Here is a 27,877-nt window from a genome sequence, read left to right as displayed (position 1 = left end):
AATGTCAGACCAGGAGAAAATATTTGCAAATCATGTGTTCAAAAACAGATAACTATCTAGGACATGTAGGGAACTCTTAAAGCACAACTATAAAACAAAGAATCTTAAAATGTGCAAAAAACGTGCATGCACATTCCACCAAAGAGAACACACAGAAACTTATACACAAGTATTTAAGGTAGCTTTATCCTTTTTTTAGTATATGTGTAGTCGAAGCAAACACAAGGTCACTTGATTCCTCATAGCCAAATATTGGAAATTACCCAGTGTCCTTCACTGGATGAATGACTACAGACTGTAATGTATCCATACTGTGGAAGACGACTCAGCACAAATAAGCAACTAACTACAAATACATGCAAAAAATGGAATGGCTTTCAAGGGAATTATGCTGAGTTAAGAAAGCCAATCTCAAAAGGATGCATACTGCATGATTTCATTATATAAAACTTGTGTACAACATAATTATAGAGATGGAGAGCAGATGAGTGGTTGCTAGGGAGTTAGGGCTGGAGAGAAGAGAGAGGGCAGAGCCATAAAAGAGCTCTGTGCTGGAGTCTTGTGGTGGTGGTGTCGTTGGGCATCTTGACTTAGTGGTGCTTATGCCAAACTATACATGAGAGAGCACTGTATCCCAGGAAACACCTCATCCCTGGAAAATCTGGACAGTTGGTCACCTTAGCGGGACCATCATGTGGTTCTGGGGAGGAACTTGGTCTTCTCCAGGTGGAAAATCCAGGTCTTCTGGCTGCTTAGCAAAAAGAGCTTGTGGGGGCCAGAGAAGACACAGGCAGGCAAACCTGTCATTGCTAGGGCAAGAAATGAGGGTCCAATGTGACCAATGAGCCAGATGTTCACCAAACTCATTTGCTTTCCCTCTGGGGGGTATAGTCTAGCACACATCTAGACTACATTTCCCAGCTGCCCTTGCAGGTACATGTGGCCATGTGACTGAGTTCTGACCAATAGGATGTGGGTAGGCTGGTTCTGTTCCTTCCAGGGGCCATACCTCTTTCAACCACATAGAAAAATTACAGATGTGCTGAACTCTTTTTATACTGTTTTTTTTTTTCCTAAATGTATATACCCCTGATAAAGTTTAATTTGCAAGTTAGGCACAGTGAGAGATTAACAATAACATATTGTAATAAAAGTTAGGTGAATGTGATCTCTCTGAAAATGTCTTACCATTTTCACTTAAACGAAGTACTTCACAACATCACTTGGCAGCATCACTACTCCTGCACTTTGGGGCCATTACAAAGAACAATAAGGGTTACCTGAACATAAGCACTGAGACATCACAATGGTTGGTCTGGGTACTCAGTCAGCTACGAAGTGATTAATGGGCAGGTAGTACATACGGGGTGGATACACTGGGAAAAGGGTGGTGTGCATCCAAGGCTGGATGGAGCAGGTGGTGGGTGATTTCATCACACTACTCAGAACGGTGCATAGTTTAAAATCTATTGTTTGTTTCTGGAATTTTCTGTTTAATAGTTTCAGACTGCTGTCAACTGCAGTTAACTGAGACTATGGAAAGTGGCAGTGTGGATAAGGTGGGGAACTGAAGAGGGAACCTGAGTCCCAGCTATCCCAGAGGATTTACTTAGACTGGACTTCATCTGTTGACGGTGTCCAGTGTTTCCTTAGCTGACACCCCCCGGACATGCCGTAAGCATCACAGGCCTCCATGTCCTCCCTGGGTACCAGCACAGGGGAATCTTTGGGGTGAAAGGGGAGAAGGGGGAGGCAGGGAGGAGACTGGGTCAGCTTCCCACTCTCCTTAGGTCTGATGTTCTGGGTCCACTGTGGATGTCAGGCTGAGAAATCCAAAGAGCCCACTAATGCTACAGACAATCCCAGACCCTCTGAGCATCTCGGGGTGGGGAACTTGAACTCCAGGCCTTAGAACTCTAGAAATCAGATTTTGGAAAGACTGGAAGAGGTCTCACAGAACACAGATTCCATCTATGCCATTGAAAGAAAAGGGACACTGATCCCGTAAAAGCAGGAAGCACTTCAAGTCCCATAACAAATCAGGGACAAGTTGTGCTCATTCATTCATTCATCTATTCTTTTATTCAATACACCGATATTTATTAATTCCTCACGGATCAGGCACACAGGGATAAAACAGAAGGTTCCTGTCCTCATGGAACTCACCGGCAAGCACGTTACTACCACAGCAGCCAGGAGCGCTTGGCGCAATCAAGACTGACGCAGGACGAGGTGGCGAGGGCAACGGTGCTGTTTTCCTGGAGTGATGGGGGGTCTCCCTGAAGAAGCAGCCGGCCCAGGACAAGCCCTGCGGGCCTCTGGGGAAGGATTCCAGGCTGAGAGAACAGCAAAACCCCAGGACACGGAACAGGAGTTTGGGAAATAGGAGGCCCAGGCAGCTGGAGCAGAAGGCCTGGGGTCGGGGAGAAGGCGAGAGGGCTACATCCTGCGGAGCCGTGTGACCTCGAGTAGTCCTGGTCTCTGTGTGACTCACAATGTACACTGTCCCTTTTGGGCCCGGTTCCTGTGGATGCTGCCCCCTCTGGGTTGGAAATGACTTGGGGACTGCAGGGACTGGAGTGGGCTTTAACTTCCCACTTTCCTCAGGTTTGATGTTCTGGGTCCCCTCGTATCTCCAAGTGTCTGCAGCCCAGGTTCAGGCCGGGTCACTCCTGCGTCTGGAGAATTCGTCATCACGCGCTCACTCACTCACTCCTTCGTCCTCTCTACAAACATTCTGAGTGCCTGCTCTATGTCCAGCGAATGCTGGGCTCCAGGGAGGGACCCACATATGACCTCCTCTCTGGCTGGAAAGAGGTGAGTTTCGAGGGAGAACAGACACAGCCCGGTTCCCAGTCCTGGTGTGATCAGAGCTGACAGAAGGGAGGGTGGATGACCAGAAGACGCTGGGCCTGGCCTGAGAATCAGGGAAGGAGGGGCACTCTGGGTCCCGGCCGGAGGGAGTCGGGGGAAGCGGGGATGGGACTTAGGCCGCCATTCCGTGGAGAGGCCACAACAGGGAAGACTCAAGGTGAGAGGCTGAAACACTGCAAGGAGCTGGAGATCTTCCGGGTGAAAGGGGAGCAGGGCAAGGCAGAAAGGAGACTGGGGTCAGACGACCAAGCAGGTCTTGCAGGCCGTGTAGGGAGCACACCAGGACACCTTGATGCCCACCCCAGCTCTGACCTGGACCCAGAGGGCTGCCTGACTGAGGCACCCCGCCTCCTGAGGCCTCTGTGGCTCCATCTGTGAAATGGAACAGTTTGAGCCGAATGGTCCCTGTTGTCCCCCAGTGTTCGTGGTGCCCCACAGGAAGGACGGCCCAGCCGGGGCTGATTCACACACTGTTTCTCCTCTCCCTGACATTCCTCAGGTGTCTCTCGTTGCATTGGGACAACTGGAAGAGACACCCTGCTTTTCTTTCGGATCAAGTCACACAGATAGGAAGTTATGCAGTAAGACAGTGTCCAGGGTAAGTTCCTCTGGGCCTCCAAGGCACTCGCTCTTCTGATGACAATGTGTACCCTGAGAGTGGCTAGGAGAGGCAGGAGCTGGACCCAGGCTGACTGCTGACCTGCTGTGTGGTCTTAGGCAAGTCACTTGGCTTCTCTGAGTTTCCCTTTCCTCTCCTGAAAAGTACTTAGTCAAGATAGAAACTCGCTGAGTCCTTTTGAAGATGACCTTCTGTATAAAGTGTGTAGCAGGACACCAAGCACACAGGCCTGGGAAGCAGAGCTAGCAGGTTATTGTTGTAGGTCTTGGTGCGCAGAGCAACAGGGGGAGGGAGGGAGCAGGAGGGTGCTGTTGGGTTGGAGGAGCATTTTGGCTCTGAAAGGGTTAAAATGGAGCCAGCTGCCCCCAGTCCTGGTGATAAGGTTGGAGGAAACACAGTCCAGGTCTCCAGCCCTGTCACAAGCGAATTTATGAGGTGCTGGCCACTTTGAGTCAAAGAGTGGAGGTTCTCCCCAGGCTGCGGCAGGAAACACTCGGGGTCAGAGGCCAGAAGGGGCTCAGGACCCTCTTGAAATAAAGAGAAAGAGCAGAGAGAAAAAGAGGCGGGCAGCAGGCGCCCCGCACACCGCCACCCTGCAGGCGGAGAGGTGGAGAGGGATGGGGACCAAGCTAGAGCCAGAGAAAAGGCAGAGCCAGGGGCCAAGACGTGAGGCCCAGAGGGACACGCACACTGGCAGGAGTAAAGTCATAAAGGCACGGACTAGCCCGAGGCGGGAAAAGGAGGCAGAGTCGGGGGCTCAGGACAGGAAACCAGGAGCAGCGAAGGAGTGGCCCTCGGGCTGGAGGTAGACGCAGAAAGAGAGGATTTGGGGGAGAGAAGGAAAGCCACAGGCAGAGCTGGGGCAGAGCGGCTGGGAGGGACTCTCGGCATCTGCATCTGTACCTGTGCGTGCGCGCGTGTCCCGGGGCTGTGCGCACGTGCGCAGGGCAGTGCGGGTGGGGGGGGCTGGAGGGAGGGCGGGAACCAGACGCCGTGAATGGGTTGCGGGACAGACCAGGCTCAGGGACCCGCCAGGGCGACCCCCCTGCGCCCGGCCCCGCGGGTGATCGCGCCGCCCCCGCACGCCGGCTCCTCCCCGCCGGGGCAGTGCCCGCTGCGCCGACGCCCTCACTCGACCTGGCGGCGGCCCTGGGCGGACAGCGGGTCCCTGGCCGCGGGAGCGACTCCGCGCCCCGCGGATGCGCCCGGCGCGCCCCGAGCAGTCCCCGCGCCACCGCCGGGCCGTCTGGCCGCCCGGGAAGCCCCGCGCCCGCCTGGACCAGGCTGCCCAGATGCGGGCGCCACTCTGCCTGCTGCTGCTCGTCGCCCACGCGGTGGACATGCTCGCCCTGAACCGAAGGAAGAAGCAAGGTACGAGGCGCGGCGGGGCAGATCTGGGGATATCCCCTGGGGCAGCTGCCTGTTGCCTGGTGTCTAGGCTAGTCACTTCCCCAGACAAACTTCAGTCCCAACTTACAGATAGGGAGGCTGAGGCGCCAGGGCACCCGGTAAGAGAGCCATTGAGCAAGCTGGACCTAGAAGTCTCTCCAAGGAGGAAAGAGACCAGCTTTCTCCCTGCTGTCCCCTGCCCTTCCCCCACCGTAGCAGCAGTGCCAGGAGGGTGGCTGTCTGCAGACACAAGCCTCAAGAGACAACCTGGGGACCGAGGGGCTAGGCGACAGTGAGTGCTTAAGAAGCCATCCTACACTTTCGTGTTGAGTCAGGAGGTGACATCTAGGGTTTTGAGAGTCCAGATATACCATTCCCAGCCTCGTCACTGACCCTGACTCATGGCGTCACCTCCCAGAAGGCAGTGATTGGGGTGGGCCTCCCTCTCGTGAGCTCTCAGCCAGGTGTGAGACCTGAGTTCAAGTTCACTTACTCTGGGATTGACCTGGAAGAAGTTCAGTCCCTCCAAGAGCATCAAGCTTCCCATCCTTCCTCCTAGGGCCACTAGGAAGAAGATCCAAAGTTCAGATTCTAAACCTACAGGGGCTTCATGCACTGTCACCTCAGGGTCCTATTCCAAGTCTCTCTCTACTGCAGTCTGGTCTTCAGGAGGTGGGTGTGAAACTGTCCCTGCAGGGGCAGAGCCAATTAGGAGAGGAGGGCCAAGGACAGCCGAGCAGCAAATGTCACGCCTGAGCCCCAGGGCTCCAGGGTGCCTGTCTGAGAATCAACTGCCAAATGCCAGCCACCGTGCCAAGGGTTTTCCATTCACTGTTTCCTGGAATCCCCACTATATCCCCATGACATAGGCGTCATCTCATTTTATAAAGCAGGGGACCCGAGGCTCAGACAGGTTAGATGGCTGAGCTATCCAGTACGGGGTGGAGTGCCATTTTCTGACTTTCCAGCTCGGGTGTTGGGTCTGCACTGGGGAAGAGAGGGAGAACAGTATACCCTTGGGGGTGCTCTGTGCTTGTGTGGCCCTGTCCCTCCTGGACTGGAGCAGGAAGGAGAGAGGGGCTGTGGGAGAGCCAGAGGGGTGGTACTGGTGTGCAGCAGTCTGTGGCCTGGCTCTAGCTGGGGCTACACGGAGAAGGGACAGGAAGGAGTGAAGAGGTGGTGGCCTCGGAGAGCTGGAAGGATTTGCAATCTTCTGTGGCACCCCTCTGTGAATGGCCTTTGTCAGTGATTCAGAGGCAGGACTCTACCTGACTACCTGGGTGCAAACGTCCCCACATCCCCAGCCGCAGGCCCATGGGGAGGTCACCTTGCTGTTCCGAACCTCAGTTTACCCACCTGAAGATCCTGTAGGAGGTCTCTAAGAGCCTTCTCAGTTCTAAAAAGTATTTGTGAAAAAATGAAAGCTTTCCCCTCCCGGACTCATCTTTAAAATGGGAATAAAAATCATTTTAAGGTTGAGTGAAGTGGCACACGACTGTAATCCCAGCAGCTTGGGAGACTGAGGCAGGAGGATCGGGGGTTCAAAACCAGCCTCAGCAACTTAGTGAGGCTCCAAGCAACTTAGCAAAACCCTGCCTCAAAATAAAATATGAAAAAGGGCTAGGGATGTGGCTCAGTGGTTAAGTACCCCTGAATTCAATCCCCAGTACCAATAATAATAATAATAAAGTTTAAGTTTCCAACTCATCAGGAAGGTGGTGGGTGAGACTAAATGAGTTAGTGTATACAGTCATTCATTCACTTCTTCATTCAGCAAGTGTGACAGAGCAGCCTCTGTGCCAGGCCCTGTACTAGCAATCATGGGGACACCAAGGTGACCATACCTGGGTGCTCTGGAAGGCTGACAGGATGGAGGGGCAACCCTGCCCTCCCCTTCCCCAGTCTCCCCTGAGAGCTGCAGTCTGTGGCCTCAGTCTTTGACCTCATTCGAGAGGTCAGGAGGAAGGACTTGCAGGGCCCGGCAGCCACCCCGTCTGAGCCTTTGCCCTCCGGGCCTGGCTCCCGCAGACCCGAGCTTCCTCAGGCTTCAGCGTCACTGTTATTTGGTGAAACCCAATTTTTCTGTTTCTAAGACAAAAAAGAATGAAAGAAAAGGCTTGAGAAAGATTCTTGGATCTCAAGTGTCTCTTACAAAACATTTTGATTAATTAAGTATAAATGAATAAGAACCAGATGGGAACTTTTCTCTTGAAACATGCTGGGGTGTCCTGGCAGTGGGACAGTCAGGCAAAGTGAGGGGGCTCTGGTGTGTGTCCCCTACCCAGAGATCTGGAGCTTAATTTAGGTGATGAGGAGAAGCCCGACTGTGACTAAGTTTCCCCACTGTCCCGGGCCTGCGGGGAGAGATCCCCACATTTACATGCAACTGTTAGGTCCTTCTAGACTGGAAGCAACCAGGGGCAGAAGGAGGAGCCCTGGAATTCAGGTAGACCTGGATTCATATCCTGAGCCCTCTCCTGCCCCAGCTGCGTGAGAGGCCACAAGCCTCTCGATCTGTGAAATGGGAGCCACTGTACCTGCCTCTCTGGGCAGTTGGGAAGATTTAGCACAGTCCCAAAAGGAAGGTTCCAGAAGGAACAGGACAGGGGCTCTGTAAGGATTCGACCACTTCCCATCTGAGGGCAGAATGGGATGCACCTGGGCTGGGCAGAGGGGCGTCTCACACGGGTTGTGTCACCAGTGCCTCTGGCTTGTTTTGCGACCCTACACGAACCGTGACCCTCTCTGAGCCTCTTTTTCATGTGCTGTGAGATCACTGGCTCTGGACGCCCGTTAGGTGGAGCGCGTGGGCCATTTCTGTGTACCGTGCAGGGCTCGGTGTGCAGGGGCAGGCGGGCCCACTGTCAGCTGCACACAGAGCAGGTGTCTGAAGGCCACGGAGAGGACCCGTGAAGACCTGGCCGTCTTGTCTTTAGGCTAGGCCACGACTGGGCACAGAATGAGGTGTGTCCCCGGATGCAGGCATCCAGGCACAGCCAGGTCCACATGCACATCAGGGGCCTGCAGAAAGGAAACGCAGATTGCTGCAGGGCAGAGTGGAGGGGTCTCCTGGCGGCATGGGCTGGGCAAGCCATTCTGCCCTTCGCGGGCAGGGTTTCTTTATAGAATAGTGTCCAGCTGAGAACTGGAAAGTGCAGTACTCCTCACGGGCTCCACTCGCCCTCTCCCTCTGAAGCCAAGCAAAGCGGGTGCTGCTTCTGCCTTCTGCTGCTGTGCCCTGGGCAGCCTCTCTCCCTCTCCCAGGGACGGAAGCTATGGATCGCTCCCATGCTCAGCCACTGCAGATCCTTGAGGCCACCGAGAGGAGGGCTGGCCGGTGTCCCGAGCACTGCCTGGGGTGTGAGTCCTCGCTCTGTCACGGCCTTGTGCCACACCCACTTCCCAGGCAAGATAAGTGAGGCTCAGAGAGGGATATGGGCCCGCCCGGGAGCTCACAGCTGGGCCACCGATCCAGGGTTTGGGAGGCTCCATGGCTTGTGCCTAGAAATAGAAATGAATCCTGTCCCCGAATGGCAGTCACAGACTGGCTGCAAGGTGGACATATCTAAGAGTGGCAGGGTCATGACTTTGTCAGGTAGAGGTGGCAGCAGGTTATGGGGACTCCAGCTGGACAAGGGGAGAGTCCGGAGGAAGTGGCGGTCCTGTTGCAGACAGGGACAGAGTCCAGTCATGAGGGCCTTGAGTGGAGTTATCTGCCACTTTGATCATGAAGAAATATTGATTGGGCCTCTCCTTCCCTGAGCTAGGCATTGAAAAGGACAGAAGAAATGGCCACCCCAGTGTCCCTGAGAATGTCACCATAGGACCCAGCTGCTCCTCTGCATAGCCCAGAGAAGCAGGCTGGCCACAGTCCCAGTCTCAGCTGGGGAATCTGAGACTCAAAGAGGGGACACAGCTTGGCTAAAGTGTCGCATGCAAGAAGTTTATTCATCCATCTTCCATCTGGTGAAAAAACTGAAGTTCACATTAATTCAATTCGGTTTGCAACTCGTCAGCAGATGAGGGAAATAAATTTAGTAAGTAACAACTAGTATTTTTGAACGCAGTGGAATGGAATGGACTAGAATAGAATAGAGTAGGTCAGCACACGTGATTTTTTTATTTTGGGGTGGGGGGTAAAGGGCCAGGGCATAACCATTTCGGGGCTTCGTGGATCTCTCAGGATGTGACAGGCATCCCACTGTTCTCAGCTCCTGGGTTGCAAAACCAGCCAGATTTGGCCTGTAGGCTTTGGCCCATGGATCTTCATTCTCAAAAATGTCAGAGTGTGTTGCAGGTGTTAACACTGATTATTATTTTGAGAAATGTGCTTCAGCTCGTGTATGTATTTGTGTGAATGAGCGGGTGAGCCTGCAGATGCGTGCAAGTGGCTGCTGTGCACACACACGGATGCACATGAGTGTGTGAATGCGTGCCGGGGGTGTGTGCGCTATGCGTGCTCCTGGCGCTGCCTGTGGACTAATACAAAAATCCACTTCTACCATTGTCGATCGATCAACACTCAACCAGCTGAGCCGTTGTCAGGTGACACCATGCAGGTCCTCATGCATGCAAGATGCAGGTCCTTGGGAAGGCAGGAGGATCTGTGGTCTCCAGATGAGGAGACTGAGGCCCAGCAGGTTCCACGGGGAGAGCAGGAAGCTGGGGGATGAGCCCGAGGCGTCTGCCCCAGGGACGTGCTGAAGGTCCTTAGTTTGGTGGCTTGTTCCTAGTCACCCTGAATCTGGTGGCCACGTCCTTCCCACATATGTGGATTTTAGCCCCTGGAAGGTGGAGGGATCCATCAGGACCCTCAGTGTCCTCCCGCATCGGACACCCTGGGGTGGCCTGTGTGCGTCCAGCATGACATGTTCCCTTCACCTGGGTCCTTGCCGAGTCCCACCTGGTGACTGCACTTGCCCTTCTCCTACCTGAGAAGATGGAGGCTGCTGTGGACTTCTCCAGAAAAGCAACCAAATGCTTCCATGAACCCGCCCCTGCTTGGTACAGCCCTTCACAGTTTGCAGACTTTCACGTCCAGTAGGATCACAGGATCATAGAGTATCAGGGCAGAAAAGGCCCATTGAGACCCTTCAGACCAGTACGTGTCCCACTGGAGACTCCAGTGCAGGAAGAAGCACCTGTCCTGGGTCACCTGCAGTGTGATCGTAGGTGCAGCCACACAAGGCGAGGACACTGCGTGGAAGGGCGTAGGAAGACAGCCCTCCAGAGCCCACAGGGAAGTGGACCCCGCAGAACATGTCTCCCCTGTGTGACTCAGGGGTGCTCAGTCTGCCTCGCCTCCCCCACCCCAGGATGGGGCAAAAGTCAGACCAAAGAAGCAAAGAGGGCTTTCAACAGATCACGACCCTGCAGACAAGGCCGAGGAGCCAGAGGCTGGCCCAGGTCATGGCCTCCTAAGGGCCTCTCCAGTTACGGGGTCTGTGGCATAGCCGTGTGGTCCCCAGCAGGGACCGTGCTGAGCCATCATGGCCTCGAGGTGGCCCTTCCTCAGGTCCTTGAACTGTGGACACTGCCTGGACACAGAATGGCCCCGGGCTTGGGGGACAGACACTCAGGAGCCCGTGCCTCACCTGCTCTCCATGCACATGTGCGTTCTTAAAAACATGTTGTTGTTTAAAAAAATAAAAAAGCAGCTGCCCCTCAGTACCCTGGAGGGATTTCTCAATTTTTCTGCCTACAGAAATGGCAATTTCATGTGCTCCGACTCACACTCCTCTCTCTTAATTCTGTTTCTTCCTCTGAAAATGTGGATGATGACGGTCCCCTCGTGGGACTGCTGTGAAGATGAACTGAGGATGGGGGGCCTTCTGGAAGCCAAAGCCAGAGAACGCTCCGGTCCCTTACATAAAATGGCACAGCGATTGCCTGCAACCTGCATGTGTTCTCCATACTCTGAATCTTCTCCAGATACAGCCATAGAAACGGAAAGTTGCACCCCATTTGTGTCCAATGAATCAAAATGCAGTCTGTAAAAAAAAAAGAAAGAAAGAAAGAAAGAAAAAAAGAAAGAAAGAAAGAAAGAAGGGAAAAAACCAGTCAATAGGAGAAAAAAAAAATCTCTAGAATCCTGCAATGTAAATGCCACAAAATAGCTGTTACACTGTATCGTGTTCAGGGAATAATATAAGAAAAATGTCTGTTTCTGCTCACTCCAGACACCATTTTATTTTTTTAAAAATATCTGCTATTTGAGGCTGGTGGAAACCCTGGATGCAGAAACCAACTGTACTTAACTTTCTTCGGCATCAAAGGTGTAAAAAAGGCTGTTTTGATTTGGTTTTATGGTTGAGCTTTTATTCTTTGCCAGATCTTACCAGCATTATTTTTATTCTATTTAGTAACATCAGACACTGTTCTAAGCCCATTCTGTGTATTCATTTAAGTTGACTAAATTCTCTTAATAAACCTGTGAGGTAGGTACATTATTATGCCTATTTTAAAGATGAGAAAATTGGGGCAAAGAGTGGGTATGTAACCTGCCCAAGGTCAATTCTGCCTGGTCCCAGAGCCTAAGCCCTGACCACTGAGCTTAACTGCCTTGTGACCTTCTTGGACCCTCATTGCCACCCAGTGAGGGACCATTATCATTCACGTTTTATAGAAAAGGAAACAGAAATAAGAGAGAGGGTTCTTCATTCAAGTATATGAGATTGTCATTTTTGTAGGTCAAAGACAGTCAAATGTTAGCAATTTCATATTTCAAATGCTTGACAGAATGAGTTTGGCAAAGCCAGAGCTTAAGTCCATCATTGATTCCAAAGCTTCCTGGGTCCGTAACCACCACGTCTGGGCTTCTCCCCGTTCATCCACGTTATATCCCCCTGAGGTGGTTGGATCCTATTATTCTCCCCATTATTCTCCAGACGAGCCCTCCACCCTCAGAGGCGGGAATCGGCTTGCTGAGGACAGAGCCGGGGTCGGGAGAAGTTGGGATGGGCTCTGGCTCCTCCTGAGGATGGCCCGGGCCTCCGTGGGCTGGAACCTCCTTCTGCCTGTACAAGGCCACACCATCCAGGACACACACGTACTGCCCTGCTCCCTGTGGGGCTTCCTCCACACCCCACAGGGAAAGGGCTGCTTCCGGCCTTGATGGGGGAGGCTAGCTCTGCCCGGCCCTGCTGGACACCGCAGCTGCCTGGAATGAGTTCTCGTCGTGAGGACCCATTGATTCCAGGACCGCTGCTCTGTGGCCCCAGGCTGGGTGCCCTGCAGCCGCTGGGGGAATCTGCTTCAAAAGAAAGGCACCCCCAAGCCGGGGGGCCCAGACCACACGGGGAAACCGCTTCCTTTCACCAGAGGCCTCCGCTTCTGGAGCCTGACAGCAGAGCCACATCCGCCAGGGTGGAGACGCGCAGAGAAATGTCACAGTGGCTCTTCAGAGCCAGCTCTGGTGTAGGGAGTGGACATGGCTGCCCCAGACAAGTCCAGATGAGCACTGGGGGGTCTACGACCTCTGCCACTCACTAGCTGAGTGGACCTGGACGGGTCATCTCCCATCTGGGCCTCTGTTAGCTGATTTGCAAAGTGGGACGTGAACCAACGAGTTCCAGCACACAGGAGGCAAAGCCCTGGGCCATGACTCTTAGGAGTGTCTGGTGCCAGGCAGGGAGTCTGGGGTTTGGGCTTTGTCAGGCCTGGGCTCAGCTCCCAGCCCCGCTACTGCTCGGGCTTGGGTGAAAATGTTTCCCTCCTGAAAGTCAGTGTTGTCCATCAGGATATGGGGCCAAGAACAGCATCTGCTTTCCATGGTCATCGTGAAGATGAACACTCTGCATGTGACCCGTCTGGAAGACAGTAGGTAGTTCATCAATGGTGCTAATGGTCATGCATCCTAGGAGATTGACTTTTCTCGCATGCAAAATGTTCAAGCCTGATGTCACACACGGTCCCAGCTGTGTTTGAAGGTCCTCAACAGATCCGACTCGTCCAAATGTCATTCAAAGGAACCTAGATTCCAAGACAAAGTGGTCCTAAGTGCTGTGCAACTGTGTCAGAGTGACCCACCCTCTCTGAGCTTTTCTTTTCATTCCTCTGTGAAAATGGATCTTAAAGGATGGCAGTGAGGATAGATGATTCAGTGTGTGTGTGTGTGTGTGTGTGTTAGCTGACACATTACAAAATGTATAAATGATGTGATGGCTGTTTGCGGGTGAGCCCGTGGTGGGGTCTGACGTCCTGCCCTCTGCTCACGGCACACTGGAAAGACCAAGTCAGATGGACTTACTTGGGACACGCCTGTCCTTCTTCCTCTTCTCTCAACCTCCACTCACCCCCCGCATCTGAGCCCATCAGGCTCCTCCCACAGACCTTTGAGCCAATCAGGCCCCACCAACCACCAGGCATTTGAGCCAATCAGGCTCCCTCATGCATAGCACTTTATTAGCACCAGTTTGGAAAGACCCTGCTCTTGCTTTGGGTTTTCATTGTTTTTCTGTATTTTTCTAATTGATACAAGTAGCTGGGTTTTCTTATTTTACTCTTAAAATTTTACTTCATTTATTTACAAAATTTTTATTTTATTTAACCTGCTGAAGTTATTTTTAAAATTATTTTTTAAACTAAAAGCTTCTATTAATTTTAAATATAATTTATTTAAATGTATTTTACAGAATTCCTTTTATTTTATTTTTACACTTTGATTTTAGGTTTTTATTGTTTAATCTTTATTTGATAATTTAATTTTGCTTTGAAATGCTATTTTATTGGAGAACTCTTAATTATCCTTATTTTATTTTTACTTCCTCTTCTTTTAAAATATTTATTGTTTCTTTTTAAATTGAATTTTAATGTTACCCTTTTGCGGGGGACTACTGGGGATTGAACCCAGTAGTGCTTTACCACTGAGCTACATTCCCAGTTAATACAGGACTTGCTAAGTGGCTGAGTCAGACCTTGAACTTGGGATCCTCGTACCTCAGCCTCCTGAGTCACTGGGATTATAGACGTGCACCACTGCACCCAGCTAACTGCCTATTTTTAAATTGAGTCTCCTGAATGTTCCCTGTGACTTTTTAGGGCTTCCTTCTGTTGGGATAGGAGGGCTCTCAGGGAGGCAGGCAGACCCCCTTCCATGATTGTCTCTAGGTGGATGAACAAACTCTAGCACATACTTGTACCAGATCAGGTAGAACAAGGACATAGTCAACTTAAATGTCGTCAGATTGAAACACCTGCACAACGTGCTCACGACTGATTTAATGCTGATTTATGGCTACACAGCGTAACCTGGAAGAAACATTCTGATCCCCAAGTATCAAATGACTGACGTGGGATTTGATTTTCACAAAAGTTCACCTGGGAACCTGCACTTTTTTCCCCAGGAAAATCCTGTATACAGTCAGAGAGCTCAACCCTGGGTGTGGCTGTCGTGTCTTCTCTGAGAGGCCGCGGTGGTGGGGGGCTCAGCACCCTGCCTTTGCTTTGATAACCTTTGAGAATCTGCTTGTGCCTTGTTTTCAACGCATCCTGAAATTCGTGTAAGTCAAGAACCCGCCAGGGCTGAGTTGAGGTCACTGTCCCCACAGAGGGTCCTCATCCGACCCGTCTGGTGACGGTAGCATTTACATGTCCAACCCCGTTATTTAGACATTGAGAATATCTTCCTTCAGTCTGACGCGTGCCCGGACTGCGTGTGGCCCTTGGAGAGGAGAAATCACTCCCCATGTCGCTGTCCCTGTGGTTAAAGCCATCGGTTGTGTGGTGGGGAGAAGGGAACTGTCCTCCTCATCGTCTGGGGGTTTAGATCCTAGAAACTAAACCTTATAAGAAGGCCGTAGAAGAACTCGCCCGATGTGAGCCGGCCGGGACTTCCCTTCTTGGGCGGGATTCCTCCTCAGGTCTTCTGGGGACACCACTCGACTCTCACATGCAGGCGACGGTTCCGTGTCACTCTTCTCCCCAGCTGTTGGCACACAGCTGCTGACCCTTCTCTGTACAGGGGACCCTGTCCTGGGGGTCCTCCGACTGGGAGGGAGGGGGTAGGCCCGACAGCGGTGAGTCCTCGTGGCAAAGGCCAAGACTGGAGGCTGCCTGCCTCCAGAGACAGGCGACCTTGGCTTGAACAGCACCCTCAGGGCCAGGGCCCCCCTGCTGGGGGCTTTACACTTCCTGCTGGAGGCGGGTGCACTCGGCTGAATCCCTTGGGTTCGTGGATCCTGGCACTAGCCCGCACCCACAAGCTCTCCTCTCCCACCCCCCGCCCCCCAAAAAAGAAAGAAACCCTGAAAACACGCGCACTGAGGACATTTTCCGGCAAAGCAGACTTTATGGAAAGTCTGGGGACTGCTATTAAGGACATCCCCAAGCGAAACAGTTCCAGATTAAGGCTGGCGGTGAGTTGGCCCCAGCAGCCTCCCCTCTCCAGGCCTTGGTGGATATAATCTTCTTACATCTCTCCTTGCAGGCAATTTGGGGTCCACCGCTGGTGAGATGGGCAGGCATAGTTTTAAAAGGCAGTTCCCAGCTTTGGAAAGTCTACCGGGCGGGAGTCAGCGGAGAGACTGACAGGCCCGCAAGCAGGCTGGCCCGTGGTAAGAGGCGGGGCTCTGTGCTGTGCATGCTGGAGCCACTCCCTTCACCTCTCTGAGCATCAGTTTTTTCATTCATGAAAATGGGGTAAGCGGAAACCCCGACTTGTAGGACTGTGGGGGCCTGGCCTGTTCTCAACTTCGAAGGTGACTTAGGGAGTGTCACCCCAGGCTGGGGCAGCAGGTGTGCACGCTGCTTAAAAGCCACCATCAGAGGGAACCCAGAACCGTACCCGGTCCCAGCAGCATGAGAGGGTCAGGAGGCCACGCAAGGTCAGGGGTCAAGGAGCATGACGGGAAGGATGAGGGGGAGAAGCGGGGGTGATTCAGGACAGGCGTGGGGGAGGCCGCAGGGTGGGCAGGCCTGGAGTCAGGGCCCTTTAGTGCTAAGGACAGGAAACCTCCGCCTGGTGCCGCTCCGTGCCACCCTGTGCACTGGGCCATCTTGAAATAGGCCACGGGTGAAGCCTGACCGTCCCCCTTCCCGGGTCCTGGCTTCTGTCACCTGGATGACCACGGCGCCTGCACTCCACTGTCCATTCCCCTCAGCACCAGAAGGAGCTTCAAGATGGCGACCCGCCTGGGCCGGTGCCCCTCAGGCCTCCCAGCCCCGGCCAGACCTCCCCGAGCCACCTGTCCAGCCGAGCTCTCTCCAGCCGCGGGAGCTTTGTCTCTGGCGCCTCCACCATGAGCATCTCTCAGGGACGTGCTTCTGGGGGCCCGGGCCCTCCCGGCACTTCGTCTGCTTGGTTCAGTTCCTTGTCACTATCTGCCATGACCCCGTCCTGCTAGGATGGAACTCCCTGAGGGTCAGGGCTGTCGTGTTGGCTGGTGTCCCCCGTGCCTGGAGCAGGGCCCCACACACAGGAGCATCCCTCGGTGTCCCAGGGACGGGGTCCAGCACCCCCAGGGCTACCACGACCCCCAAAGCCCAGGTCCCTTACGTAAAGTGGCATAGGATCTGCAAAACCTGTGCGCGTCCTCCCTCTGCGGGAAGTCACCTCCAGGATACTGGTGCGAATGCTGTGTAGATAGTTGTTCCACTGTTATTTGGGGAAGGGGGATAATGAAGAAGAGTCTGTACATATTCAGTCCCAACTTCTTGTCTTATTTTGGTTTTGGTTTCTGTTGTTGTTTGTGGTACTGAGGGTTGAACCCAGGGGCATCCTGCCGCCAAACCGCATCTCAAGCTTTTTTTTTTTTTTTTTTCATTTTTTATTTTGATATAGGGCCTCATTAAGTCACTGAAGCTGGCCTCAACTTTGTGATCCTCCTGCCTCAGCCTCCTGAGTCACTGGGATCACAAGTGTGTGCCACTGCACCCAGCTGGACTTCTTTTTCTCCTCAAGTATTTTCGATGTGGGACCCGTGGGTAGGGGGGCTGGCTGTCATGAACCCTCAAGAAGTATTTGTGGAAAGAATAGTCTTCTAGGCTGGGTGATCGACTCAGGGTGATATGAGCAAGCTGAGGGTAGGTGACCGTCCCAGGTGTCAAGGACGGGGCTGGGATTCGAGGGCAGGTTTATCTGGTCCCAGACCTCGGATTCCCACTTCTCCCTTCTGGGTCTCCCTGCTGAGCAGGACCGATTGGGAGCCTCTCTCTGAGGGAAAGAGTGGCAGGAGGAGACGCCCCAGCCATCCTCAGCCCCAGAGCAGGGAGCCCCAACGGGAAGAGCAGCCCTGGTCTCCCCAGTCAGAGGCCAGAGGCCACGCTGTGTACAGTCCCAGATGGGGAGGAACAGCTGACTGAAAGAAAGAGCCAAACATAATCAGCGAGTCCCTGCCCTCTCTGTGTGGCTCTGAACAAGTTCCTACCCCTCTCTGAGCTTCCTGGCACCATCTATTACTGGCTACCACCACCCTCTGTGTGGCAGTGAAGAGACACTGCCCAAACTCCCTTGCCAACGGGAGTCCTGGAGGCTATTAGCTTTTTGGATTTTGCCTATCTTGAAGGCCATGTAATATTTCATTCTTGTTTTAATCTTCATTTTGGAAAATTAGTGACGTGGAGCAGCTTCTCATGTGGTTACTGGCCGATCTGTCTTTCTTCTTTGAATTATTTGTAATATCTTGGCCCATTCCCACCCTCTTTTTCTTATTGATTTATAGGAGCTCTTTGTATATTAAAGACAGTGACCCTTGGCCTACTTTGTGGGTAACTGGCTTAATAATCAGGAAGTTATAAACATGGCATGTGCCTTTTTTTCCTCTCCAATTCTGTTTTATTTCCAAACCCAATCTTTAATAACTTTGGCCGGACCTCAGAGCTTTTTCGGTAACTTTGAGGCATTAAATAGCCCACTCAGTGCTAAAATTTTAAAACACAGGTCTGATTCAAAGCTCTCTCTCTTTCCCCGGCACTAACGTGGCTCCTGACGCCCCTGACCTGCCTGTGGGGCGCTAGGCCTTGCTCTCACTCCCTCTAGGATTTGTTCTCCTCTGGGCTGGTCAGCTTTCCGCCACTCTAATGAAATACCTGAGGTCAATAACTTAAAAGAGAAAAGTAATTTAGCTCAAAATTCTGTAAGTGCCCGTCCCAACTGGGTGGCCCGTCGCTGTGGGTGCTGGGTGGCAATGGTGGGAAGCTTGTGGCAGAGGAGCAAGTGTGACTGGGAAGCCAAAGAGGAAGGAAGAGAAGACAGCGTCCTGCGTCCCCCTTGAAGGGACCCACAACTCCAGGGCCCTGCCTCCTGGGGTTCCACCACCTCCCAGGAGGGACGCGAGCCTCCGACACACAGGCCTCTGGGGGACACTCATCCTAGCCATGGCGTCCCCAGGGGTGGGGAGCAGAAGCAGGGCTGGGGACAGAGACAGCTGTCACATACTCCCAGGGCCTCCTGTGGCCTCCACAACCCAGGCCCCGTCCCCAGAGAACAACAGCGGGGGCCAGGACCTCGTGTTCCTGTGCCCATCTGTGTCCTCCGTGTGTGGCGGGTGCCCTGGTCGGGGCACCCAGGCCTCGTGCCCACGTGGCTGGGAATCTGCAGCTGCGAGCAACCCCGACGGCCTCCTTCAAGGTCCCTTGACTGGACAGGAGATTGGCCAACAGGAGGTGGTGCCATGGCCCCAGAACTGGTCTCGCCCCTTCCGCATCTCTTGCTAAGTCCCCCCTCAACCTGCAGGCACAGGGCGGGTCCCCGTGTCATCCAGTCAACGTGCCCATTTCATCACCTCCAGGTGCCCTTCAAGTGACCAGCCCGCCTGGAGGAGGCCTGCCCCAGCGAGGCCAGACGACCTGCCGTGCCCGGGGAGGCCGGAGGGCAGGAGGCGGCAAAGGTGCCCCCTGCCTGCAAGTCCAGGAGCGGGTATCCGGCCCCAGTTTTGGATTCGTGAGGCAGCTTCCTTCAGCGCATAGACTGGGGGAACGGAGGACGCGGGCTTCGTGTCCATCCTGAGACACAAGTTCACTGCCATCCCTTCATTCATTCAACAGGCACTGGCAGGGCCCCGCACAAGGTGCTGGAGGGTCGTCAGTGAGCAAGACAAAGTCCTGGGAGGTTTTATCTTTCCAGTCTAGTGTTACTTCATGAATCTTTCCACCCTTATGTTCCTGGAGTCTAGAAAAGAGCCTGGCATGTAGTAGGTGTTCAAGAAATATTTGCTGGATGGATGGTGGGTAAGTTTAGAAACACTGAGTTTAGCCAGGCGCCGTGGCCCACACCTGTAATCCCAGCAGCTCCGGAGGCTGAGGCAGGAGGCTGAAAAGTTTGAGGCCCTAAGCAACTTAGCGAGACCCTATTCTCAAAATAAAAAAGTATAAAGGGCTGGGATGGGGCTCAGTGGTTCAGCGCTCCTGAGATCAGTCCCTGGTACCAAAAAGAAAAGAAAAAGGAAACTGAAACACCGAGTGTAACCATCCATGTGGCAGATGGAGAAATGGAGGCCTGGAGATAGGGAGGGGCTCCCCTAAGGACCCAGAGGACGGGACAGGAATCCTCATCAGGGTTCTCTCCTTTGCACTAGGGCTCGAGGGAGGCACCTGTGTGGATAGAGCAGACTCATAATAGGAAAATTCCCTGTCCAAACTGGATCCTCAGCTTTCTGGTGCCTGGGGGCACCTGGGGACCCCCAGGTCCTGTTTGGTGGTCTGTGTTCTTGCCGTCACTAAGACTGCCTGGCTTGACAAACCAGCTTGCCCTGATGGCTGTGTGAGCCTGGGTAACTCACCTACCTTCTCTGTGCCTTAGCTTCCTTGTCTCTCAGATGAATTCATAACACCTACCTTCCAGGGCTGCTGGGACAGTGTGCGAGCTGCTTGCAGCTGTCCCACGGCTGTGACCTGCCATCGGCCAGACTGTTCTGGGGTGAATCACACACACATGCAGTGAACCTGCAGGACGGTGTCTAAAGGCAGTTTTATCCCCGTTTTACAGAAAGGGAAACTGAGGCACAGAGAGGTTAGGTTGGATTTGAATCCAGCTTCTCTGCCTCCAGACCCGGTGCTTCTGGCTGCTCCAAATTCTGCAAATACTCCCCTCCTACTGCTGCTATCACTGTGGGGCTTTGGAGGGGTCCCAAGCCCTCCAGGGCTACCGAAGGGAGGCACAGACACGGGGCACAAGGTCCTCACTCTGACCCTCCCCTCGCCTCAGCCACAACAGCTCAGCTCTTCTCCGCCTCATTAGGTGAACTCTCGTCCCATATATGGGTACAAGGGCTGAGAAAAAGTCCCAAAGTCCGTCATCGAGACACGCCTTTGTGTTCCGATGGGGAAACTGAGGCACGGCGGGCGTAGCAGGGCCCTGCCAAGGTCGTGCGGTGACGGAGACTCTGCCAGGACGGGGATCCCAGCACTGACCTCTGCTCACCTCAGCACGCGCCTGTGGAGACGGAAGCAGCGTGTTTGTAGGGCAGGTGACAAAACCCCGTGTCTTTCTCCCAGGGTCTTGAGAGTCACCTGGTTCCCGCCCTCCCTGGGCTCCTGGGGCTTCCTGGGTTTGGACCCTGGGAACCGCCCCATGCCCTGCTTGAGACACTGAGCCTCCCGATTGGCCGGACGTGTCCTGCCAGGGTCCTGAGTACTGCAAACACCCGCTCTCCAGGGACAAAGCCTTTACAGCTTCCCAAGAGCCACGGCCATAAGAGGGCTCTGCAGCCATGAGGAGCCCAGGAATCAAGCTCCTCAGGCGAGGGAAAGGGGGTCAGTAGCCGTGTTCCTGGACCCCAGCCTCGCCAGGCACCTACTGCGCAGGTCTCGCAGTGCTTTCCGACTGTGGAGGTTAGGTCGCCACCCAGGCCACTCTGCTGTGGGACAAAGTCACAGTTAGAAAGAGCCAGAACTGTGGGAGTCGCTCTGTGACCCTGGAGAGCCACTGGACACAAGCTCACTGGGACTTCCTGTGGACCAGGTGGTGTCATTACAGGAGAAGCTGAAGCGCAGGGCACAGTGGCAAGTCACTCGAGGCCACACACAGCAGACCCGTCCCTAGGGCACGAAAAGGAACTCAAAGGTCATTCCTTGAATGAAGGGCAACACACATGCCCGACAGTTTCTCGACGGTTTTACCCACAGGACAAGTGCAGGGCGGGTCTTCAGGCAGTTTCACAGACTTGACATCATGGTGACTCTTTTGCACGTGAGACACTTCTGGGACGTCTCCACGGACAGGCTGACGCAGTGACCGCTTCCCACTCAGGGCAGCTTCAGGGCCGTCCTGTGTTCATGGACAGCAGGGCGCTGCGCTCTGGAGAGGCGGGAAGGGCTCTGGGCCCCAGCCTCCTCCCACTGCCCGACCCCCAGCAAAGCAGGCAAACGACAGGAGTCGAGGACAGCCACCCGTACAGTGCTTCTGAGGGACGCTGGTGGCCGCCCTGGGGTGCTCAGCGCCCCCCCAGGAGCACAAATGTCCTTCCCCTAATGAGGACTTAATAGAGGGCAGAGTCCATCCGGCAGGTCCAGGGCGGGCCTTAAGGAAAGGGGAAGCAGAGGTTTGGCCTGTGCGGAGCGGGGCGGGCAACACTCCCTGCCACGGGCCCCAGGCAGGCCTGACAGGACAGCCCAGGGCGGGGCTCAGGCCTTCTCCATGCCTCGGCCCCCGGGGCACTGGAATCCTGTAGAGGTGGGTCTCATCTGCTGGCACACACCTGCCACTGTCCTGGGGACACACACAGACCCACCAACCCTGTTCCTTCCTATCAGTGACAGCAGGGACTGTAACCAACTCAGGCCACTTGGGAAAATGCTAGGAGAGGCAACAGGATCAGGTTGCCCCTCCCAAATATCACCCCCACCTTCCCACCCTCCTGTCTCCGTCGGGAGGACACGGGGCACTGTGACGTGGTAGCGGCGGGTCCCCGTCAGCCTGGGTCCAGCCTAGCTCCACCACACGCAGTCTTCGGTCTTTGAGCCTTTGCTTCCCCAGCTGGGAAGTGGGGAGTCACAACAGTGTCCCACAGTGAGACCAGGTGGGGGCCATGCCACCTGCTTTCCCAGAGCTTGTTAGCAAAGGAGACTCGCAGGCCCGGCTTAGATCTTCTGCATCCAAACCCACCTTCAAACCTCCGATTCCTGCGCCTACTGTGTGCGCATGACAGTGTGGGAAGCCCGGACTGAGCCCCTGGGATCGTTCTTGAAGAGCTCACACGTTTATGCACATACACCACCAGGCACACAGGGTGCTCTTGCCGTCCCAGCCAGACAGTCCAGTTAGAATCCGTCGTGAGAGTGGCTTCTATGGACCAGTGATGGAGAGGGTAGTGGTATAGCCAGGGCTCGAACCCCCGTCTGTTGATCTCCTGGCCACGACCCTCAGATCAACATTACATCAGAAGCACCTGAGGCTGCTTGTTAAAAGCATGAGGTACTAGGGGCGGTGGCACATGCCTGCCATTCCAGCTGCTCCAGAGGCTGAGGCAGGAGGATCGTGAGTTCAAAACCAACCTCAGCAACTTAGCAGGGCCTGAGTAACTTGGCGAGACCCTGTCTCAAAATAAAATATAAAAACGTCTGGGGATGTGTCTCAGTGGTGAAGCATCCCTGGGTTCAATCCCTGGTACCAAAAGAAAGAGGTGCTGCCACCCCTCAGCACATGGTTGGCTTTGCTCCCCAGGCGGCTCCTCCCTGGGGGGGTGCAGCCCTTGACCCTGTGCTCTGTGGAGAAATGGGAGGGGCGTGTCCTTTCCGGTGCAGCCTGTGCTGCCTCTGCTAGGCCGCGTTCCTGCCTCAGTTAAAATCAAGCGGACTCCACAGGAGGCAGTGGCCTTAGCCCAGCCCCAGGGAGGCTGGGCTTGCAAGGCCTTAGTGAGCCGCCTGCTGCTCTCCATGGAGGATTAGGGGGCACCTAGGTGGCGCTGGCCAGAGGTGGGGCGGCCTGGAGATCACGCCCTCAGCTCCTGCAGGACGGGTGCCCTTCAGGTCCCGCCAGTTCAGCGCCGGGAGGAGGCCATGGCTGGAAGCCTCTCTCTCTGCACCCCTGGGCGTCTCCTAGCGGGGACTCATCTCCATGACCCACCCCTGGCTGGGGATGGTGCAATCTGCACCGCCCCCAGCAGGAATGTGCCGGGGGCTCCTCCGAGCCAGCCTCCAGGGGTGGCAACTGCCTCCCAGATGTGGCAGTCTCGTCGGCAGGCGGGCGTCCAGATGTTGTTTATTTCCCTTGGTCATCAGGGACATGCGTCCCCCACTGCCAGGAGGGAACTGGGACGTGCTGCTCAGCACCCTCTGCGTGGGGCCCTCTTGCGTGGTTCTGAATCCTTCCCAAGGACAGAGCGGGGACCAGGGCAGGCAGGGCCTGGCCCTCCTCAGCCTCGCTGCCGGGGAGAAGGGGCATTGGTCCCCTCTGTCCTCTCATCCTCTTGCCCCTGGGGAGTCCTTCAGGACAGCTGTATGAAATCCTTAGTCCACCATAACTAATGATGTTCTCATGCAAGACTTACTTCCCTGGGCACACCCCAATTATGAAGAAACTCTACCCCCAAAAATGTTGGCGTCAAAGAAAAAGCACTGATTGTCAAAGGAATTCCAGAATCTCAGATGCCAGTGGAGGCAGGGCAGGTGGCGAAGGTCACAGTAGTGACAGTGATGACATCGAGACCCTCTTAACTACCAGACCCCGCAACGTGCCTGTGAGGCCCACCAGCAGGGTTACAGGTGGGAAAGCCCCAGGCGCAGAGAGGTTCATGAACTAGTTCAGGGTCAGACGGGCAAGGGCTGGGACCCAAGCTGCCTGATGTTCAACCCTGCTCCACACTCGCCGTTTCCGAAGTGCGATTCCAGGACCCGCATCACTATCACCAGGAGACCTGTTAGCAATGCAGACTCCCAGGCTCGACCCAGACCTGCCAAAGCAGCAACTCTGGGGGGAGGCCCAGCCACCTGCGCTCGCCACAAGCTCTCCAGGTGACTCTGGTGCACGCCCAGGGTTGGGAACTCGCGTTCCACCCAGCTTGGTGGCGCACCTGTAGTCCCAGCTACTCGGGAGGCGAACACAGGAGGATCGCTAGAGCCCAGGAGTCTCAGGCAATGTAGCAAGACTTGCCTCTTAAAATAAAAGTAAAAAGAAACAAAGAATCCCTGCTCTCCCGTACCGGATGCTCACCTGAGTGAAGAGGGCGGACGACGTAGCGCAGGCATGGTGATATTCAGCAGTGACCTTTGCCCTCTGTGTCAAGGGCAGTAAGAGGCAGCAGAAGGGTCTGCAGCTAACTGGAGCAAACGCCTTCCAGTTATGTAACACCAACCAATCACTGCCCTGGGAGGGTGCAGGCCCGGTGTTGGCAGAATGTTCTGGCTTTTTCCAGAGAAGTTCAAATTCCAACTTTTTATTTGAAATCCCTTGACTTTATAAATGTTGGCAATCTGTCCAAATTAGTCTTTAAAAAAAAAGAAAAAACACGGGACCAGCGTGCTTGGCCTGGGTACTAAGGGTATTTCAGTCACAGGCTCGCTGGGTGGCAGAGGTGAACTTGTCTGGGATAACATGTAATTCTCAGGGTGATCCCCCGAGCCTATCCAGCCCCTCAAGGGAAGTGCTGCGGAGTGGAAGTAGATGGGACGTGTGACGTGGCAGAGGTGACTTTAAATCTACCCAAAGGAAAAGAACGTAGAGGTCAATTGCAAACGTTGAGCCACTGACTCCTGAAGGCGGGGGTAGGGTGGGGAGTGCTCAGGCCCATTTTCAGGATGTGGGTGACCTGGGACTGGGAAATGTGTTTGAGAAGCAACAATCTTTCCTTGTTCCCAACAAAAAGAATAAACCTAGCCAGGCACCGTGGCACATGCCTGTAACCCCAATGCCTTGGGAGGCTGAGGCAGGAGGATCTCGAGTTTCAAAGGCAGCCTCAGCAACTTAGCAAGGTCCTAAGCAATTTAGTGAGACTCTGTCTCCAAATAAAAAATAAAAGGGGCTGGGGATGCTGTCAGTGGTTAAGCACCCCTGGATTCAATCCCCAGTGCCAAAAATAAATAAAGAAAGAAAGAAGAAGAAGAAGAAACCTGCCCCTTGATCCCTGCTGTTCACCCTCCAGCCTCACCAATGTCTCTGGCCTCTGTGAAAGGGGGGAGGGACCAAAAGGCGGTTCGCAGTCCCACTGTGTGCCATGACAGTGGGGGGACAGGAAGGGAGTGTGGGTGATGGAGGAGCACCTACTATGTGCAGACACTTGCTGGATCTTTGGCAACACCTCTGATAACAAGGTCTATGGGGAGTGGCAGTCACAGTTTTTCAGATGGGGAAACAAACCTTCAGGGATGGAGGGACTTGTCCAAGGTCACTCAATGAGTGCTGAAGCCAGGATTTCCACCTGGGTTCCTGTACCATGACACATGTCCTTGGATTTTTAAGACCCGCTCAGGCAGGAAACACATCGCCCTCTTCAATGTAATATCAATGCTCCAGTGTATTGGCTGCCTGCTGTGTGCTGGGCTCCAAGAGTTTTGCATGTCCTTCTCCTTTAATCCACAACAACACTGCAGGGTAATAATTATCCCCATTTTACAGCTACAAAACCCAGGGCACAGAGAAGTAAAGTAGCAGTGCCACCAAAGCCAGTGAGCTTCTAGCCCTGGATCTGACACACAGTAGGGGTCCAGAACTATTTATTGAATGAATGAATGCGTCACTCAACCCGGGGGGTAACGCATGCGTCCAGAGGTGCACAGCCGACATGACTGTGTGAACTGTCAAGTCTGGCGTGATTATCATTCTCTGTAAAATGGACATCCAAGTCTCAGCTCCTCCCCCTGGATGCCTGGGGAAAGATGAGTGACTCATCAGATGTCATTCAAGCCTCTCCAGCAGCTGGAGCCATGCAGGGCCATGCATAGGGGGCCAACTGGCATCTTGACTTGGAGAAGATGGGATTGGTTATGGCAGACAGTTGCTAAGTTACGTAAGATGCCATCCCTCTTGATACCCCAAGAAAACTCAGAAGGTTGCAATTAGAGCTTAAATGCTTTTATCTAGAAACACAGATCTGAGCTGGAAGAGAGCAGCAATGGAGGTCAGGATTCCCCCGAGGTAGAGAAGGATCCAGAAGTTTCCAAAGTGTGCTACCTAGGACCTCAGGGTTCCTTGGGACATGAGATTGGGTGGGTGAGCTCCAGACCCCTGTACCCTGCAGAAGCAGAGCTGTTCCATGATGATCTGTTTCCTATCTAGTGAGTTTCACGCGTTTTGATTATAAGTTGACAGAACAGAATTAGCTCAAGTGGAACAGTGACTTTCTTTAGGGTTATGGGGCAAGCCAAGCCTTGGGAGGGACTGGAAGGTGTTCAGAAGCTTTGTCTGTCTTTTGGAGCCCGTGAGGTTTCTGTTTGTTGCTTCTCTTTCTGCATCTGATTTGTATGTTCCCTCTTTGTCTCTGCATCTGATTTGTTCTCTCTCTCTCTCTCTCTCTCTCTCTCTCTGTCTTTCTGCTTCTGTTAGTCAAAAATCATTTGGTTGCAAATGACAGAAAACCTAAGTCGAAGTGGCTTGAGAAGAGACAAGCATGTTTGACTTGCCAGGGTTAGATCCGGGTGCACAGATGGCTCCTTTTGTAACTTGTCTTTATTTCCTGGCTCTCGATTCTGTGTGGCCTTATTCTTGGGAGGTTCTTCCTTACCATGGCACCACCTACCATCTCTGACCTACATCCTCCTAGATCCACAGAGTAGAAAAGACAACATGCATTCACACACACACATGCATGGGCACACACACACACACACACACACACACACACACATATACCTACTGACAAGCAAAAATTCCAAGACCAGCCCTGGTTGGGCCACATGCCTGTATCTGCACCTACAGCCACTGAGGCCAAGGGGACCTGATACCCCATTTGCCCAAGCCCAGATAAAGTGTCAGAGTGGAGATGGCTCCTCAAAGTCAGGGAGTGTGGAGGGAAGGGCCTCTGTTAGCAAAGGGAGTGGCCATTGGTGCTGGGGCCTGCTGGTGTCTTTTGGCCACCTTACTGTGGGGAAATCATGTGCACTAGAACAGGCCACCTTTCCCACCTGTGGCTATCCGTGGGTCAAGAGGCCAATCCAGACCATTGTCCATCATCCTCAGTCAATCTCAAGAGAGATGACCTAACTGGCCCAGCCCAGATGAGCCATCGGTCAGGGTCAGGTTCATACAATACAAGCATGGTTGCTGGCATTAGTTCTCAGAGAAGGGAGACTGAGCGGAGAAGACATCTCTGAAATATCTATTAAATTTATTTTGGACTTGTTAAAATGCACATTCCTAGACCCAAACCAGATACTCTGTAAGCCTCCCTAGGATTCAGATGCATGGTCAAATTTAAGAACCATCGAGTCGGAATCATTTTAGAGCAGTACTGCATGAATTCTAGTTGTCTATTATCAAAATGAAGGGATGACAGCCACACCCTGACCTTAAGGGGGTGTCATTGTCTTTTTCTAGTGAGTTACAGAGATGGCATAAAAGGCCAGACAGAGTAAGACCAGAATTCATAAAGTCAGAGGTGCCATTACAACTTGGTGGCACTAGAGGGCATCCTAGCCAAGTGCCGGGCCAGAGATGCGGCAGGAGACAAACATCTCCCTTCAAAGATGTGAAGATCCATCCCGCGTTCGCCGGCACACACCCTCTCCGAAGTCAAAGAAAGGTTCTTCTTGGTCTCTGAGCCGTCAGCATGTTGAGTCACCATTCCATAAATAGTGCTGACGTCTAACTGGGGCTTCCTTGGGGAAGGCTGCACTCCTTTCAATCTCTGGGTCCCCAGTGAAATTGCACTAGGACTGAGTGATACTTAACCTCTTGAGCAGCGTAACAGTTTTGCCTTGTCCTGGTCTTGGGGCCCTTAGCTCAAGCCTCTTGTTATCACTTCTGTGGCTTCAGTCCTTCCGATCGGGTTGTGAGTCTTAGGGGTCAGAAGCCCATGGCTCTGACCCCTGCCGCCCCAGCTCTGCCCAACACTGAGGAGGTCCCAAACAAGTGCCCTAGGAGGGCCCTGTGGGGCAGACTGAGCTGCGCCCTGCCCCTATTGATTC

At 53.7% G+C, this 27,877-nt stretch overlaps 1 protein-coding gene across 1 annotated transcript in view; it reads left to right on the top strand.

Moving 5' to 3' along the window:
* The first annotated feature begins 4,643 nt into the window (after nt 1-4,643).
* The window catches only part of Rspo4 (R-spondin 4), a 33,923-nt gene continuing 10,689 nt past the window's right edge, over nt 4,644-27,877 (top strand). The window contains exon 1 of the mRNA XM_047536206.1: nt 4,644-4,864. Within this exon, the coding sequence (XP_047392162.1) occupies nt 4,693-4,864 (172 nt within the window). The 5' untranslated portion in view covers nt 4,644-4,692. The remainder of the gene's footprint in view (nt 4,865-27,877) is intronic.

This window comes from Sciurus carolinensis, chromosome 2, assembly GCF_902686445.1.
Source record: "Sciurus carolinensis chromosome 2, mSciCar1.2, whole genome shotgun sequence".
Lineage (NCBI taxonomy): Eukaryota > Metazoa > Chordata > Mammalia > Rodentia > Sciuridae > Sciurus > Sciurus carolinensis.
Note: the sequence above shows the minus strand (reverse complement) of the source record. Positions and strands in the feature narration are given on the sequence as shown.